This window comes from Diceros bicornis, chromosome 2 (genome assembly GCF_020826845.1).
Source record: "Diceros bicornis minor isolate mBicDic1 chromosome 2, mDicBic1.mat.cur, whole genome shotgun sequence".
Lineage (NCBI taxonomy): Eukaryota > Metazoa > Chordata > Mammalia > Perissodactyla > Rhinocerotidae > Diceros > Diceros bicornis.
In genome coordinates this window covers 85,307,432-85,325,227 of record NC_080741.1, presented here as the reverse complement: position 1 = coordinate 85,325,227, position 17,796 = coordinate 85,307,432, and the positions used below count along the sequence as shown (strand labels likewise).

Genomic DNA, 17,796 nt, shown 5'->3' with positions numbered 1-17,796 from the left:
TGTCAGGAGGCTCAATTTTGTGCCTGAGGCTGCAGAGCAACTCCCTCCAGGAGCTGACAGATGTGAAGCATTTTCTTGCTGTTTTTGGCTTTACAGCTCTCTTTGGAAGAAACTTTTTTTTAGCTTACAAAACACATGCTCGTGTGTAAGATGAAAACTTGGGAAATAAAAAAAAAGTAAACAGAAAAACGTTACCCATGGTCCCTGGGAGTTATTGGGGGGGGGCGGGTGTTGTATAATTGAGATCATTCTGTACATTATACATCTTGCTGTTTTCACTTAAAACTGCAGCATATCTTCCTGTGTCATTACAAATACTTTATAAACAAAATTTTTAATGACTTTGAAATATTCTGTTATATAGATGTATCATAACTCACTTAAATGTGTATTTCAAATTTTCACTATAAATGCTGCATTAAACATCCCTTTGTGTACAAATTTTTATCTGCATTTCAGCTTATCTCCTTAGGATAGATTCCTAGAGGTAGAATAATTGGGTCAAACAATAAGCATGATTTTAAGACTTTTTGATTCATTTTGTCAAATTGCTTTCTAGAGAAATTGGATCTGTTTGCATCTGCTGGGTAGTCCTTTGTTGCACTGAAATAGCCCTTCAAATTTCACCTCTCTGAGCTTGGATAGAACCGAGTGCAGGATTGTTCTGGGGTTTGACCATAGGGCAGTGGCTCAGTGCCATCTGAATGCAGACTGTTATGCTGGGCCTGGGGATGGACATGTTAGAACTCCTCATGACTAGGGGGACAGTCACCGTGGAATATAACTGACAGTCACGGTTGTGTCATCCTAGAGCCATTGTTGAGGAGGGGCCATCCTGAGCCAGCAGTGACCCTAAGGGCAGGAACTGCCCTAGGACAAGTGAGTTCCTTGGGAGAGCTGGGTCTGAGGCAGTGCCTCTGTGTAGGAGTCAAGTGCTACTTATATACACCCTCCATAAGTGAAGGGGCTCAGTGAAGCTCTGTTGGGGGAATGGATGGGGAACTTTTAAGTACACTCAGTCCAAAGTGGGGGGAAGTATTATGTGCCAAGTTCAGGAGGACACAGCTAGGATGGAGGTGGGGGTCCAGGATATGTCAGGCCCAGAGGACACAGCTGAGGGGGTGGAATCTGCTGAGTCATAGGAGTGACAGAGCCATAGGAGGCAGACCTCTTGTGAGTGCTCCCTACAGTCCTGGATCCTTGAGGCACTGACTCTAGGCGGGCTTCAGAAGGGATGTGATCTTGCAGCTGACACCCTAAGGTGAGTACTTGGTCAGAGCGTTTTCCATTGAAGGGACGACACTTGGCTGTGAGCACCTTGAGGACAGGTAACCGGTCAAGTTGCTGCATGTCCCCAGAGCCTAGCACAGCGCTCAGCGCCCAGCAAGCAGCTGCTGAATGTGCTGCAGGAAAGGATGAGCAGTGAGTTCAGAGCAGAGGCCCAGAGGTGCACAGAGCAGGGAGTTTCTCCCCTGGAAGTGTGTGCCTAAATGCACCCCCCATCTCCCCAGCTGGAAGATCTGGAAGTCACTGTAGCTGATCACATCCACAAGGTCATGAAACTGAACTTCAAAGCAGCCCGGGGTGAGGTAGGAGATGAGTTTGAGAAGGAGGAAACATTCACCTTGTCTGCCATCAAGACACTTAAAGGTAAAATCCTTGGCTACTGTTGACATGCCTCTCCCCTTTCTCCCTTCACCGCCCCCTGCACCCCAAGGATCCAGGGCCATGTGGAGAGCACATACTTCAGGTGACACTTCATTAAAAGCCCCTCAGAGCTGGGTTGGGGCATGGGGAGTGGTGGTGGCACAAAGGGAGACAAGATCTATGGCTTAATGATACTGGGATTCCTCTGGACAGAGGCTGTGGGTAATATTCTGAAGTTCCTGGGAACGCACCCTTGTGAGAAGTCAGACAATGTGCCAGATAACAAGAACACCCACACGCTGCTCCTGGTTGGTAAGCAGCATTTCTGGGTGGGAAGGGCCTGGGTAGCTCGCAGCCTGGATGTCACTGCATCCTGGGAAGGCACTCCCACTGGGAACACAGAAATTCCAAAGTTACAGCGTTGATGGCTCACCAAGTGCAAAAAGACCTGCAGTGAAGGGTCTCCCCCCCAACCCTTGCTGGCATCATCCAGTTCCCTTCCACAGGCAACTGGTATCACTACTACAGGCAATAACGCTATGTCCTCCAGGGATTTTATGGATAGAAAAATACAGACACATTTCCCTTTTTTAACTCAAATGTTTATGTACAAATGGTATATACATTGTTCTGGACCTTGCTTTTCACTTGACGGTGCATCTTGGAGATCTTCCCTATCAGTTCATAGAGTTTCTGCATTCTTTTTTCTTTTTTTAAAAATTGTGGTAAAATATACACAACAAAAAATTTACCATTTTAACCATTTTTAGGTGTACAGTTCAGTGGCATTGAGTACATTCACACTGTTGTGCGATTATCGCCACTATCCATCTCCAGAACTTTTTCATCATCCCAAACTGAATCCTTGTTCTTGTGTGTAGCTGCCCCGTATCCCACTGTATGGATGTTCCATGTCTTACAGAACTGGCTGTATCAATGAACATTTAGGTAGTTCCAGTCTTTTGCTGTTATAGACAGGGCTAGAGTGAATAAGCCCAGATATACACATATGTGTATATGCACACACACTTTATCTTGCATGTGTGCACTGAGGATATCTATAGGATAAGTTTCCCAAGGCATTACCAGGCCAAAGTGCATTTCTCACTGTCATAAATATTTCCAATTTCCTTCCATAGGATTGTATGCCTTTCCTCCCACACTCTGGACAACACGGTATATTATCAGATTTTATAATCTTTGCTAGTCTGGGTGAAAAGTGGTATCTTAGTGTAGTTTTATTTTACATTTCTTGTATACTGAATGACGTAAAGCATCTTCTCAAATGTGAAGTGCCATTTGTATTTCCTTTTCTGTGAATTGTTTTCATATCCTCCGTCTAATTTTCTACTGGGTTGGTTGGTCTTTTCTAATAGGAATGGGATTTTAAGCATTCATCATGGAAATTTTCAAACATAAACAAAAATTGAATAGTATAATGAGCCCCCATGTGCTCATCTTCCAGCTGCAACAACAGCGTCTATACCCCCACCCATTCTCCCCCCTAGATTATTTTAAAGCAAATTCCAGATAAAGCATTTTGTATGTAAATGTTTATCTGTACGTTTCTCTAAGAGATAATGACCGTTTGTTTAAGGGGAGGGGGCAATACAATTATCACACCTTAAACAGCGAAAGAAGGGGAATGCGAGATGCTTTTTGCTGAGTGTTTATAAACAGGGGTGGGAGGTAGCTCTGCTCACAGCTGACAGCGCCCAGGCCCACTGAAGCAGCTCAGTCCCTGGGTCCGGCAGACACCTGCTCTGTGGTTTTGTCTTGGTGGGGGCTGTCCCTTCATCTGTGCTCTTAGATCCAGCCAACGTGTGAGAGCCTCTGTGACATCAGGTACGAGCCTTATATGTCCATTAATTATTTGAGCTTGCCAGAAGTTTGAAATACGGTTAGTATTATTATCTCCTCCACCTTGTAGTTGAGGATACCACAGCTCAGAGAGGTAAAGTGACTTGCACAGGGCCTCAGGGATTTCAGCCTAGCTCTCCTGGTTCCAGGCCCACTCCCATTGCACTGCACCAGAGCTGCCCTCATCAGCTGCTGCCCACACCACCCTCAGCCCGGCCTCTGCAGCCCCCTTCTGCCTTGTACACTGTATTCTCTCTCCCTTTCTAGGTGTGTTCCGGGCTGGTCATGACATCCTCGTGTGCTCCCGGCTGCTGCTTTTGGACACAGTAACAATGCAGGTGACAGCCAGAAGTTCGGAGGAGCTGCCAGTAGACATCATCGTGGCGTCTGTGGGCTAAGAGGACAGCCTGCATAGGCCCTACTCCTACCCTTTCCCCCCAATACTACGCAGAAGTCACACCTTCCTCCTGAACCCAGTGGAAACTCCTTCCCAAGCCTCTGTATTCAAAAACAATTAGGAATCACTGAGGATTTTTTTTTTTTTTAATTTAACCCCTGCCCCAGGACTGCTAGGGGGTAATTTTTTTTTTTTTAATAGGGGATGATTTTAGCTTGTCCTAGAACTTGCTGCCCTGCCTGCCAAGGAAGGGTCATCGCAAATGAACAAATTGCTTGCACCTCCTCTTGAATTTATCCCCAAAGAAACCATCTTGTCCCTAGAAGTAAATCGGCATGTATTTACTGAATGACTGCTACTTCTGCAGACTCACCCTGAGGGCCTCCACCTTCCCCTCCCAGGCCTCCCCCCCACCGAGAAGAACACCTGATCTATCCCTTTGCACCCACAGCCCTTCAGCTGCTGTACTTACCATGAGGCAGGATCCTCTCCTCCTCCTCTCCATCCCAGCCCCGTGCCCAGGAACAGGAGCAGTGCAGGTTTGCTGAGGGAATGAGGGCAGGCATTGAGTTCACACGCTTATTCTCGCATTCTCACAACCACCCTCCTTTTCCAGGTGATGAACTGAGGCCCCGCAGGGTTTGGGTCGATTTCCTGGGTGTTCCCCAGCATCAGGTCTGACTGAGCTGGAGTGTGCACCCGGGTTTGCCTGCTCCCAGTTCAGTCCAGTTCAGTGACTGCACAGAGGGAAGAACAGCCCTTCGAGAGCGCTCTGTCCGCTGCAGATGCAGAAAGCCCTGGTTTATGTCCCAAGGGAGCAGGCTCAGCGGCCACTCAGCTGCTCTTTTAAACTCAAGCCAGGTGGTCTCACCAACTTTGTGGCTGATATACACCTGTAAAGCTTGTTTAGAAAAATCCAAGCCTCCCCTTAGAGATTCAGATTTGGGGGTGGGGGGAGGGTGAGGGCCCTGGAAAGTCTCAATCTGGTGCCCACTGGAGTTTGAGAGTGACATGTGTGATTCATGGAAGTTTTCCTGATGGTTTCTCAATTTTTGCCCCAAACTCGGAGGCAGTTAGCAGCACGAGGAAGTAAAGACACTTTCCCGCTATCACCCCTACAACGCCCTGGTGCCCTAGTTACGGTTCCCGCTGTACAGAGCAGGGCACTGCAGGCTTCCTGGGACGCGTCTAGGGTCTCGGCTAGCCGCGAGACGAGGCTGGTCCTTCCAGACCCTTCCCCAGCCCCATTCCTCGGTTGGCCCTGGGGGCGGGCGATAACCCCGCAGGGGAACCGGGGAATATGGCGGAAAGCGGAGCTCTGAGAACCGTGGGATCGGGGAGTCTCCCAAGGCAAGCACAGCCTCCTGGGGCACTTTCGGGAGGTTCAGAGTCTGCCCCGCTCTCCCTCGTCATGACGGGCGTGGGGAAGAGGCCCCTATTCGGAGCGCGAGGGACCTTGCGGGAGCCACCTGTCACTTGGGGGCGGGGCCGACTTCTCCGGGGGCGGGGCCTGAGGCCACCCGCGCGGGGTGCGGAGTCTGAGCGCGGGCTGAGAGGAGAGGGATGTGGGCCGGCCCGAGGTCCGGGTGAGGCGACTGGAACAGGGGCTGGGGCCCCGGTGAGGGGAGGTGACGCGAGGCGGGCGGCCGGGGCTGAGGTGAGGGTGAGGTGAGGCGGGGTGGGGCGGCCGAGCGGAGGCGAGAGGCGAGGCGAGCGGCCTGGACCAGGTGAGCGAGAGGCGATGCCGGGCGACGGCCAGGGCTGAGGTGAGGGTGAGGCGATGGGGGACGGCAGACCGGGGCCGAGGTGAATGGGGCCGGGGTGGGGCGGCCCGAGCGGAGGCGACAGACGGGGCGAGAGGCGATGCCGGGCGACGGCCAGGGCTGTGGTGAGGGTGAGGCGATTGGGGGACGGCAGACCGGGGCCGAGGTGAGGGTGAGGCGATTGGGGGACGGCAGACCGGGGCCGAGGTGAATGGGGCCGGGGTGGGGCGGCCCGAGCAGAGGCGAGAGGCGGGGCGAGAGGCGATGCGGGGCGACGGCCAGGGCTGTGGTGAGGGTGAGGTGATGCGGGGCGGCGGCCGGGCCGAGGTGAGGGTGAGGCGATGCCAGACGCACGACCAGGGCCGAGGTGAGGAGACGCGGGGCTGAGCGGGCGGCCGGGCGAAGTGGAGGTGAGGCGGCGCGCGGTGGGCGGAGGGGCGAGGCGGCGGGCCGGCGGCCTCGGGCCACCTGCTCGGCGGGCCGGCGCCGGTGTCAGAGGGGCGGCGGCCCGGGCCGGGAGAGGAGCCGCGACGCGCAGGGCGGGGCCGAGTTTCCTCACCGGGGCGGCCCCCGCGGCCCGCGCTGCCGTCCTCGGGTGCGCAGGTGCTCCCTGGTGTAAAGCGCGCGTCTCTCCCGGGAGGGGAGGGGAGGAAAGGGGGGGGCAAGGCGGCGAGGACAGACAGACGTACCCAGCGAAGGGGCCGGTGGCTGCACGGTGACCACAGACACCCCTGAGCCTTCCTGGGCTGAACCGTTGAGCCGAAGGAATGAACCTCCCCAGGGCAGTCTGCTTTCCTGCATCCCGTCAGATGTTTCTGGAGCGCCTCCTGGCGCTCTGCTGGGTGCCTTGCGCGGAGCTGGACGCCGGGCCTGGGGAGGGAGCACGACAGGCAGAGGCCTGTTTTCTGGAGAAAGACTGGACAGCTGGCGACACAGACCCACAGTGGGTGCTCTGAAGTAGAGTCCCGTGGGAATCTTGAGAGAATGCTGTGACTGAAGGAATAAGACCTAATGTTTGAGCCATATAAACCTTCTCCTCATGTTTTGTGACCTAAACGGGGTGAGAGGCAGCGCTGACCGTGCGGGCGAACGTCCTGTCACTTTCCTAGAGGTGTGCTCGCAAGAGTTTGTGCCTACCAGGACGGCAGGGCCAGCAGCGGCTGGCAGAGGGGAAGGGCCCTGTCAAGTATTGCCCCTCTCACAGCAAGAGTCCTCAGTCAAACAGCCCGGAGCTTCTGTCTCCACTGCACTTGGAGAAGGTAACCACTTTATCTGCACCGTGCTAGCTCCTGGAGAGACATCGTGATGGTCATCTACTTCTGTTTGGTTTGGTGTATGCTCAGCTTCTGAGATGACACTAAAAACCAGCCTGTATCAGAGTGAAGGGATGGAAGGTGATACTCCAGGCAACTGGCAAGCAAAAGAAGGCAGGTGTAGCCATACTTATATCAGACAAAGCAGACTTCAAGATAAAAAAGATAACAAGAGACAAAGATGGCCATTATATAATGATGAAAGGGACGTTCCACCAAGAAGACATACACTTATTAATATATATGCACCTAACCCAGGAGCACCAAAGTATATAAAGCAACTATTAGCAGACCTAAAGGGAGAAATTGACAGCAACACAATAATAGTAGGGGACCTTAACAGCCCACTTACGTCAATGGATAGATCATCCAGACAGAAAGTCACCAAGGAGACAGTGGAATTAAACGAAACACTAGACCAAATGGAATTAATAGATATATATAGAACACTCTATCCCCAAACAGCAGAATACACATTCTTCTCAAGTGCACATGGAACATTCTCAAAGATAGACCATATGTTGGGAAACAAAGCAAGCCTCAAAACATTTAAGAAGACTGATATAAAGTATCTTTTCCCACCACAATGCTTTGAAACTAGAAATGAGCTACAAGAAAAAAGAGAGAAAGTCGCAAATATGTGGAGACTAAACAACATGCTACTGAACAACCAATGGATCAATGAAGAAACCAAAGGAAAAATAAATACCTAAAGACAAGTGAAAATGAAAACGCAACATACCAACTCTCATGGGATGCAGCAAAAGTGATACTAAGAGGGAAATTTATAGCAAAAGAGGCCTACCTCAAGAAACAAGAAAAATCTCAAATAAACAAGTTTACCCTATACCTAAAAGAATAAGAAAAAAAAAGAACAAACAAAGCCCAAAATCAGTAGAAGGAAGGAAATGATAAAGATCAGAGTAGACATAAATGAAATAGAAACTAAAAAAAGAATAGAAATGATCAATGAAACTAAGAGCTTGTTCCTTGAGAAGATAGACAAAACTGACAAACTTTTAGCCAGGCTCACTAAGAAAAAAAGAGAGAAGACTCAAATAAATAAAATTAAAAATGAAAGAGGAGAAATTACAATGGACACCACAGAAATACAAAGGATTATAAGAGAATACTATGAAAAGCTATACGCCTGCAAACTGGATAACCTAGAAAAAATGGATAAATTCTTAGACTCATACAACCTCCCAAAACTGAATCAAGAAGAAATAGAGAATCTGAATAGACCGATCACAAGCAAAGAGATTGAGGCAGTAATCAACAACCTCCCCCAAAACAAAAGTGCACTTCCACATGGCTCTCTGGAGAATTTTACCAAACATTGAAAGAAGACTTAATACCTATCCTTCTCAAACTATTCTGAAAAATTAAAGAGGATGGGACACTTCATAACTCATTTTACAAGGCCAACATTACCCTGATACCAAAACCAGACAAGGAAAACACAAAAAAGAAAAATTACAGGCTAGTATTGCTGATGAACGTAGATGCAAAAATCCTCAACAAAATATTAGCAAATCAAATACAATACATTAAAAGGATCATACACCACAATCAAGTGGAATTTATTCCAGTGATGCAGAGATGGTTCAGCAAATCAATCAATATGATACACCACATTAACAAAATGAAGAATAAAAATCACATGATCATCTCAATAGGTGCAGAGAAAGCATTTGACAAGATCCAACATTCATTTATGATAAAACTGTAAACAAAGTGAGTATAGAAGGAAAGTATCTCAACATAATAAAGGCTATATATGACAAGCCCACAGCCAACATCATATTCAATGGAGAAAAACTAAAAGCCATTTCGCTGAGAAAAAGAACAAGACAAGGGGCACACTCTCGCCACTCTAATTCAACATAGTACTGGAGCCAGAGCAATTAGGCAAGAAAAAGGATCCAAACTGGGAAGGAAGAAGTGAAACTCTCACTATTTCCAGATGATGTGATTCTCTACATAGACAACCCTACAGAATCCACAAAAAAACTTAGAAATAATCAACAAATACAGTAAAGTTGCAGGATACAAAATCAACATACAAAAATCAGTTGCATTTCTATACACTAAAAATGAACTAGGAGAAAGAGAAGTCAAGAATACAATCCCGTTTACAATCACAACAAAAAGAATAAAATACCTAGGAATAAATTTAACCAAGGAGGTGAAAGACCTATACACTGAAAGTTATATCAAGACGTTATTGAAAGAAATTGAAGAAGACATAAAGAAATAGAAAATTATTCTGTGCTCATGGATTAGAAGAATAAACATAGTTAAAATGTCCATATTACCTAAAGCAATCTACAGATTTAATACAATCCCAATCAGAATTCCAATAATATTCTTCAGAAATAGAACAAGAATCCTAAAATTTATGTGGAACAACAAAAGACCCTGAACAGCCAAAACAATCCTGAGAAAAAAGAACAAAGTTGAAGGCATGACAATCCCTGACTTCAAATTATACAACAAAGCTATAGTAATCAAAACAGCATAGTACTGGCAGAAAAACAGACACACAGATCAGTGGAATAGAATTGAAAGCCCAGAAATAAAACCACACATCTATGGACAGGTAATCTTTGACAAAGGAGCCAAGAACATACAATGCAGAAAGGAAAGTCTCATCAATAAATGGTTTTGGGAAAACTGGACAGCCCATGTGCAAAAGAATGAAAGTAGACCATTATCTTACACCATACACAAAAATTAACTCAAAATGGATTAAAGACTTGATTGTAAAACCATAATGAATGATGTAAAAACATATGTAAAGCCATAATGAATAAAGAGTTGAATGAAACCATAAAACTCCTAGAAGAAAAGATAGGCATTGGTCTTGATTGACCATGATTGACATTGGTCTTAGCAGTGTCTTTTCAAATACCAGGTCTACTCAGGCATGGGAAATAAAAGAAAAATAAACAAATAGGACTACATCAGACTAAAGAGCTTCTGCAAAGCAAAGGAAAACGTCAACAAAACGAAAAGAGAACCCACCAACTGGGAGAATATATTTGCAAATCATATATCCAACAAGGGGTTAATTTCCAAAATATATAAAGAACTCATAGAACTCAACAATAAAAAAATGAACAACCCTGGGCTGGCTCCGTGGCGTAGCAGTTAAGTGTGTGCGCTCCGCTACTGGCAGCCCAGGTTCGGATCTCAGGCGTGCAATGACGCACCACTTCTCCGGCCATGCTGAGGCTGCGTCCCACATACAGCAACTAGAAGGATGTGCAACTATGACATACAACTATCTACTGGGGCTTTGGGGAAAAAAAAAAAGGAGGAGGATTGGCAATAGATGTTAGCTCAGAGCCGGTCTTCCTCAGCAAAAAGAGGAGGATTAGCATGGATGTTAGCTCAGGGCTGATATTCCTCACAAAAAAAAAAAAAAAAAAAAAAAAATGAACAACCTGATCAAAAAATGGGCAGAGGATATGAACAGACATTTTTCCAAAGAAGATATACAGATGGCCAACAGGCAAATGAAAAGATGTTCAACATCACTAATTACTAAGGAAATGCAAATCAAAACTACAATGAGTTATCACCTCACACCTGTCAGAATACCTATAATTAACAAGACAAGAAACAACAAGTGTTGGAGAGGATGTGGAGAAAAGGGAACGCTCATAACACAGCTGGTAGGAATGCAAACTGGTGCAGCTACTATGGAAAACAGTATGGAGATTTCTCAAAAAGCTAAAAATAGAAATACCAGATGATCCAGCTATTCTACCTCTGGGTATTTAGCCAAAGAATATGAAATCAACAATTCAAAAAGATTTATTCACCCCTATGTTCATCACAGCATTATTCACAATAGCCAAGATGTGGAAACAACTCAAGTGCCCTGCTACAGATAAATGTATAAAGAAGATGTGGTATATATATACAATGGAATACTACTCAGCCATAAAAAAGACAGAATTGTGCCACTTGCAACAACGTGGATGGATCTTGAGGATATTATGCTAAGTGAAATAAGTCAGACAAAGACAAATACCCAAATACCGTATGATTTTACTCATATATGGAAGATAAACACATAGATAAGGAGAATAGATTAGTGGTTACTAGAAGGGAAGGAGGTGGGGGGAGGACCAAAGGGGTAAAGGGGCACATGTGTATGGTGAATGATAAAACTAGACTATTGGTGCTGAAAAAAATGAAAATAAGTAAATAAATAAATAAATACCTTCATAGCAAAAAAAAAGAAATGAAGTTTTCTGGAGAATGAAACCGCCAGACCACTTTTCCTGACAAAGTTGGCAATTAGAAGGCCAATTTAATGGTGAATCAGGCAGAAATATTCAAACCATGACAAATGACTTTAATAATGCAGCTTGTAATGCTTGAACAGAAATAAATTTCATCTCATAAAAAAACAAACAAACAGAAAAAACACCAGCCTTTACTGATATATTCTCACCCCCCGTTGAGAAGCACTCTGGGCTTCACTGAAAGGAGAAGTTTTATCAGTATCTTCTAATCTTAGAAGCTGATTCAGTATTTTTCAGGCTCAATTTAAGTGCCTTCTTTATACAAGGTGTGCTAGTCTTAATGCATACCAAATTTATATGAACCTTGTATTTGAATATGTTTTTCAAGACAGCATCTTTCAAACCTCACTCATTATCAGGGTCATTTGAGTATCTTCAAAAAACCAAATGAACAAAAGATTTCCATGCCTCTTACCAGGCCGGCTGAATCAGAATCTCTAGGCCTAGAGCAGGATTAAGACTAGGTAATCTAAAACACCTCTGATGATTCTTGAACATTGAAGTTTCTATTCTTTCTGCTTGTGTTTTCAGTGTTTTTATGTTTGTCTTTTACTGGAGCTAGAAACAGATGTATTTGGTGTGGTTATCTGAAGTTTAATTGTGTTCATTGTTTTATAGTATTTACCCCTGTAATGTTGGAGTGACCAACAGTTTATAATCAAGTTTTGGTCCTTTGCTTTATCTCCTGAAAGTTTGTGTGAGTGTGTGTGTGTGTGTGTGTGTGTGTGTGTGTGTGTGCATGCACATGTGCAATGTAATAAAAATGCTTTATTCCAGAAATTAATTGTTTCTCCATGTCTTAAATATTTTAAATGCCCTTGATATGTTTTTTAAAATCATAATTGTTTCCATCCTGGGTTTTTATTCTATTTGATCTGTAATGCGTAAATCACTTTATAAAGTTGGTTATACCTCTGCTACATAGTCTTCAGAACTCTTGTGATAATACGGTAAAGACTCATTTCTACATTATGGGGATCAAATATTTGAAATAAACATACCAAATAACATTGATCTTTTTGGTTGAATGAAGCCATTTACATGAAATAGTTCATTCTTGAGCCATTTTTAGGATGCATACTTTCCTATTGAAACTAAGAAAATTTTTTTTAATGAGAAGGAAATCAAAATAAAATAAATATCATAGGAAACTTGACTGGGAAAGGAAAAAATAAAACATGTTTCAAAGGAAGGCATAACCTGAAGTGAAAAGAGAGAGAAGGACTAAGTGTATGAGCCTTATTCTTTTTTAGCCTTGGTTCTCTTTGTACCACTTCTTTAGAATTATAGAATGAATGTGGAAGAAAAATTTGTCTAACAGATGTAAGACAGAAGTGTAGAGAGAGTATGACTTGTCCTAGATTACCCAATCAATGAGGCAGAGAGCTGGGACTGAGATCCAGACCACTGTCCCCATTCCAGTGGATGCTTCCTGGAGCTAGGAGTGGGGAAGGTGGAGCCCCTGTTCTTGCCTTTTGGCATACAATATACTTAGGCTGCCTCTGTCTTTAAGGGGGCAAAATACAGACACACATATGCAGCTGATTCTCGTTATTCACAGATTCCATGTTTGCAGATTTGCCTACTTGCAAAAATTTATTTGTAACCCCCCAAACTAATATTCATATTTCTTTCGCAGTCATTCATGGACATACAGAGTGGTGGAAATTTTGAGTCACCCAATGTATACATTCCCAGCTGAGCGTGAGTAAGGACGTTCTACCTTCTTGCTTCAGCTCTTATACTATAAACAGTTGTCCCTGTTGCAGTTGACTTAGTGCTATGTTTTTTGCATTTGTGTTCTTTTTGTTGGTGATTTCACTGTTTAAAATTGTCCCCAAGCATGGTGCTAAAGTGTTGGCTAGTATTCCTAAGTGCAAGAAGGTTGTAGTATGCCTTATAGAGAAAACACGTGTTAGATAAGCTTCATTCAGGCATGAGTTACAGTGCTGTTGGTTGTGAATTCAGTGTTAATGAATCAACAACGCATATTAAATAAAGTGTCTTTAAACAGAAATACACATAAAACAAGATTACGTCTTCATCAGTTGATGAAAATGTTGTCTCCATAGACTTGTGGGAACCTAACCCTGTATCTCCCCTGAGAACAGCAGTTCAGGATTCACTAACTCAGTGTTTGCAGTGACTTTTGTAGACTCTAACTGCTGTGAATAACAAGAATGAATTGTGTGTGTGTTTGTGTGTAAAGGGGATTAGCTGATACAGGGAAGATTTTGGAAGAAACAGGACAAGATCTTATCAGGAGCACAGTGGAGGGATTAGCTTTAAACAAAAGGGAAGCCCTTCCAAGACAGTACCACTATTAGATTCCTTTCTTGGAATTGCATCCTCTGGACTTTTCTCCTTCTACTTTCATCTCTCTAAATACTTTTTCTTGGACTCTGCTTTTCCCTCATTTCTCCTTTTTTCTTTTTGTACCCCCAGGTTAAATCCTGTGCTTGATTTACTTTCTAAGAAACTTTATCCTCATGGCTTTAACGATCACCTTTATATAAAAATTTTACTATTTGTTTTAAATCATCACCTTAGAAAAATATTAAACTACGATTTGTGTGTTTATTCCATGCCAAACATTTTAATGATCCTGCAAGGTAGATATTGTTCAGTCTATTTTTACAGATAAGGAAAGTTGAGGGTCCAGGAAGTTGAGACTAGACCAACTCCCTAAGTAGCTGAGAAGGGATTTTTGAACCAGGGTCTCCGTGCAAGGCCTTATTCTTTCTCTGTACCAGAGGTTGGCAAACTATGGTCCTCAGACCAAATCTAGCCCACTGCCTGTTTTTGTAAATAAAGTTTTATTAGAGCACAGCCATGATCATTCATTCTTTGGCTGTTTTCACACTATCAATGGTAACAGAGTTGAGTTATTGCAACAGAGACCATATGGACTCACAAGCCAAAAATATTTACTATCTGGCCCTTTACAGAGAAAGTTTGCTGCCCCATTCTCTGTACCATGCTGTGACTCTCCTAAGCTTTAATTCCATATCTCTGAGTGCTTGTTGGAGAGAGTACACAGCTCTACTTAGATTCTATTCTGCTGACTTTAAACACCCTTTTATTATGTTCACCATGGAGGAATTAGGACTAGGCATTGCAGGTATGGTTTGTCTCTTCCTTGAAGTCTGAGGCTTCAGCTGAGAAGACTTGGCATCTGGGGCTAGAATCATCTAGAGCAAGAGCCAGAAAACTAAGGCCCTCTACCATTTTTGTAAATGAAATATTATGGAACACAGCAGCATCCATTCATGTATCTATTGTCTGTGGCTGCTTTGTCCCTATAACAGCAGTTATAGTGGCAACAGAGACTGTATGGTTGCAAGACTACAATACTTAACATCTGGTTTTTACAGAGAAGTTTGTCAACCTCTGATCTGGAGGCATTTTCACTCATTTATCTGGCAGTTGTTGTTGGCTCTCAACTGGGGCTGTTGACCACAACACCTAGATGTGGCCTCTTCACATATCCTGGGCTTCCTCACAGCATGACAGTCTTAGAGTAGCTGGATTTCTTACATGGCAGCTCAGAGCTCCAGAAGCAATGTTTCCACAAACAAGGAGACTTAGAAATCATACTATTACCACATTCTGTTGGTTACAAGTGAGTCACAGCCTCATCCAGATTCAAGGGGAGGGAACCTAGACTTCCAGCTCTCAATGGGAAGTGTGTCAAAGATTTTGTGACCATTCCTTTAAACTGCCACAGACTTCCCACTATTATCTGAAATAATGGTGAAAGGGTCAGGGTAAGAGAACCCAGGGGGAGAATTGAGTATGAGGCAAGACTGCATCAGCCCTCATCCCCCAACAACTGTGCTCTAGCCTCAGCAAAGTTAACAAAGATATTATTATACAACAGAGTTGAAGGTCAGAAATCTACTTACCAAAGTCAATCGTTGCTTCCTTGTTAACCTTTGCCATGGTGGGACTGAACTTGTTGTCACTATTATCACCTTACTTATTTAATCAGTACTACCCTTTCCCAACTGTCTCTTGGATTCTTCAAATGTTCCAGGCATTGACAATGCATTAAGGTGAAGAAAGAAGAGATGCATTTCACTTTCATCCAATTAGTTGACCATTGAACCCTTCTTTTCTCAAATCTGGGTTGAGCCACTCTTATGCAGCAATGGGACACTATGCAGATACATGGAAGCCAAGATATTTTATATTTTTTAAGCAGTAGGAAAGCTGCTAACATGGGTCTGAAAATCCTGCAGACTATGGAATCAAGAACATGTGCCCTCCTGTTTTGAGTAGGGTGGTCTGATTACCGTGGAGTCCCGTCTTTGTGTTTACGAAAAACCAGGGGAGACAAAGTCTGAGGAACATGTAATATCCAATTTGGCTTGGCAGCTTTTTTTTTTTTTTTTTGTGAAGAAGATCAGCCCTGAACTAACATCCATGCCAATCCTCCTCTTTTTTGCTGAGGAAGACCAGCTCTGAGCTAACATCTATTGCCAATCCTCCTCCTTTTTTTTGCCCCCCAAAGCCCCAGTAGATAGTTGTATGTCATAGTTGCACATCCTTCTAGTTGCTGTACATGGGACGCGGCTTCAGCATGCCTGGAGAAGTGGTGTGTCAGTGCACGCCTGGGATCCGAATCCGGGCCGCCAGTAGTGGAGCATGTGCACTTAACCGCTAAGCTACGGGGCTGGCCCAATCTCTGTCTTTTAATTGGTGTACTTAGACCATTCATATTTAAAGTTGATTAATATCTGCTACCATGTTTGTAACTGTTTTCTATTCATTGCATTTATCTTTGTTTCTTTTTTTCTCCCTCTTTTTCTCCCTTCTCTGGTTTTAATCAAGCATTTTATATAATTCCATTTTATCTCCTCTCTTATCATATCAATCATGCTTCTTTTTCAAAATTTTTTAAGTGGCTGCCCTAGAGTTTGCATTTAAACGTTTTAAACTAATATACATAAATATACATTTTAAACTAATCTAAGTCCACTTTCAAATTACACTATACCACTTCGTGGGTAGTGCAGGCATTTTTAACAGAGTGATCCTAACTCCTCTCTGTCATCCCCTATGATATTACTGTCATTCAGATTTCAGCTATCTGTATGCTATAATCACTCAATGCACTGTTATTATTATTACTTTAAGCAAATGGTTGGTTATCTTTCAAATCAATTAAGAATAAGAAAAAGAAAAGATTTTATTTTACCTTTACTTATTCCTTCTCTGATAGTCTTCCTTTCTTTATGTAGATTTCAGTTTTTGACCTGTATAATCTTCCTTCTCCCTGAAGGACTTCTTTTAATATTTCTTGCAAGGCAGATCTGGTGATGAATTCTCTCTGGTTTTGTTTGTCTGAGAGAGTATTTCTCCTTCCTTTCTGAAGGATAATTTCCCTGGATATAGAATTCTGGGTCGGTGTTTCTTTTCTTTCAACACTTTAGATATTTCACTCTACTCTCTTTTTGCTTACAGGGTTTCTGACAGAAATCCCCTGTAATTTTTATCACTGCTCTTCTATAGTTAAGTTTGTCTTTTCCTCTGGCTTCTTTTAAGGTTTTCTTTATCTTTGTTTTTCTGCAATTTGAATATGATATGCATACAGGTAGATTTTTGGCATTTATCCTAATTGGTGTTCTCTGAGCTTCCTGGATCTGTAGTTTGGTGTCTGTCATTAATTTGGAAATTTCTCAGCGATCATTCCTTCAAATAAAGTTCTTGCATTAACTATGTTTTCTTATTTTCTGTTTTCTTGATGCTCTAGCACCTGGGACCTCTCTGACTGGGGAGAGACTGCCCCTCCCAGGGTTAGCTAATTCCTAGAGATAGCAAATGTCTTGCCCAGGATTCAACTTTATATGCAAACCGAGCAATCCAGAGCCCATACCCCTCAACTACCTCCTCTATTGGGCTCTGACCTCAAGGTTACTATTATCCTGCCCTAATCACCTCACGGCCAGGTACAAGACAACTCAGGACAGCCCCAATGCCAATCGTAAGTCTTCTTACCTTGCCTTGCCTGTTCCTTCTCATGAAAACCACAGTAAAAGCTCCTTCCCATGTTTTCTACCTGCTCCTTCTGCCTATTGACTGATGCTGGTGCTTCCCTGTGTGGCCCTCCATGGTGTGACATACCCCCTTTTTTTGGGAACTATGAGTAACAAACTGTCTTTTCATAGGCAATCATCTCTTGATCTGTTGGCCTCATCATACTTGAATAATAATAAAACCTACATTTTAAAAACAGTTCGGCTCCATTCTCTCTTTCTTCTTCTGATATTTCAATTACACATGTGTTACACATTTGAAATTGTTCTGCATTTCTTAGATAATTTCTTCCTTTTGTTTTTCCTCTTTGCATTTAAGTTTGGGAAGTTTCTATTGACCTATCTTCAAGCTCACTAATTCTTCCCTCAGCCATGTCCAGTCTGCTAATGAGCCCATCAATGGCATTCTTCATTTGTATTACAGTGTTTTTGACTTCCAGCATTTCTTTTTGATTCATT

The 17,796-nt window shown here is 43.6% G+C and overlaps 1 protein-coding gene across 4 annotated transcripts in view; it reads left to right on the top strand.

Moving 5' to 3' along the window:
- Positions 1–12,935: 12,935 nt before the first annotated feature.
- Positions 12,936–17,796, top strand: part of TMEM40 (transmembrane protein 40) — a 58,917-nt gene continuing 54,056 nt past the window's right edge. For 3 of the 4 annotated variants that reach the window (XM_058565504.1, XM_058565474.1, XM_058565514.1), the window contains exon 1: positions 12,943–13,003. In XM_058565504.1, the coding sequence (XP_058421487.1) occupies positions 12,982–13,003 (22 nt within the window). In that variant the 5' untranslated portion in view covers positions 12,943–12,981. Of the gene's footprint in view, positions 13,008–17,796 lie in introns of all 4 variants that reach the window. The other variant, XM_058565483.1, reaches the window with a different exon arrangement.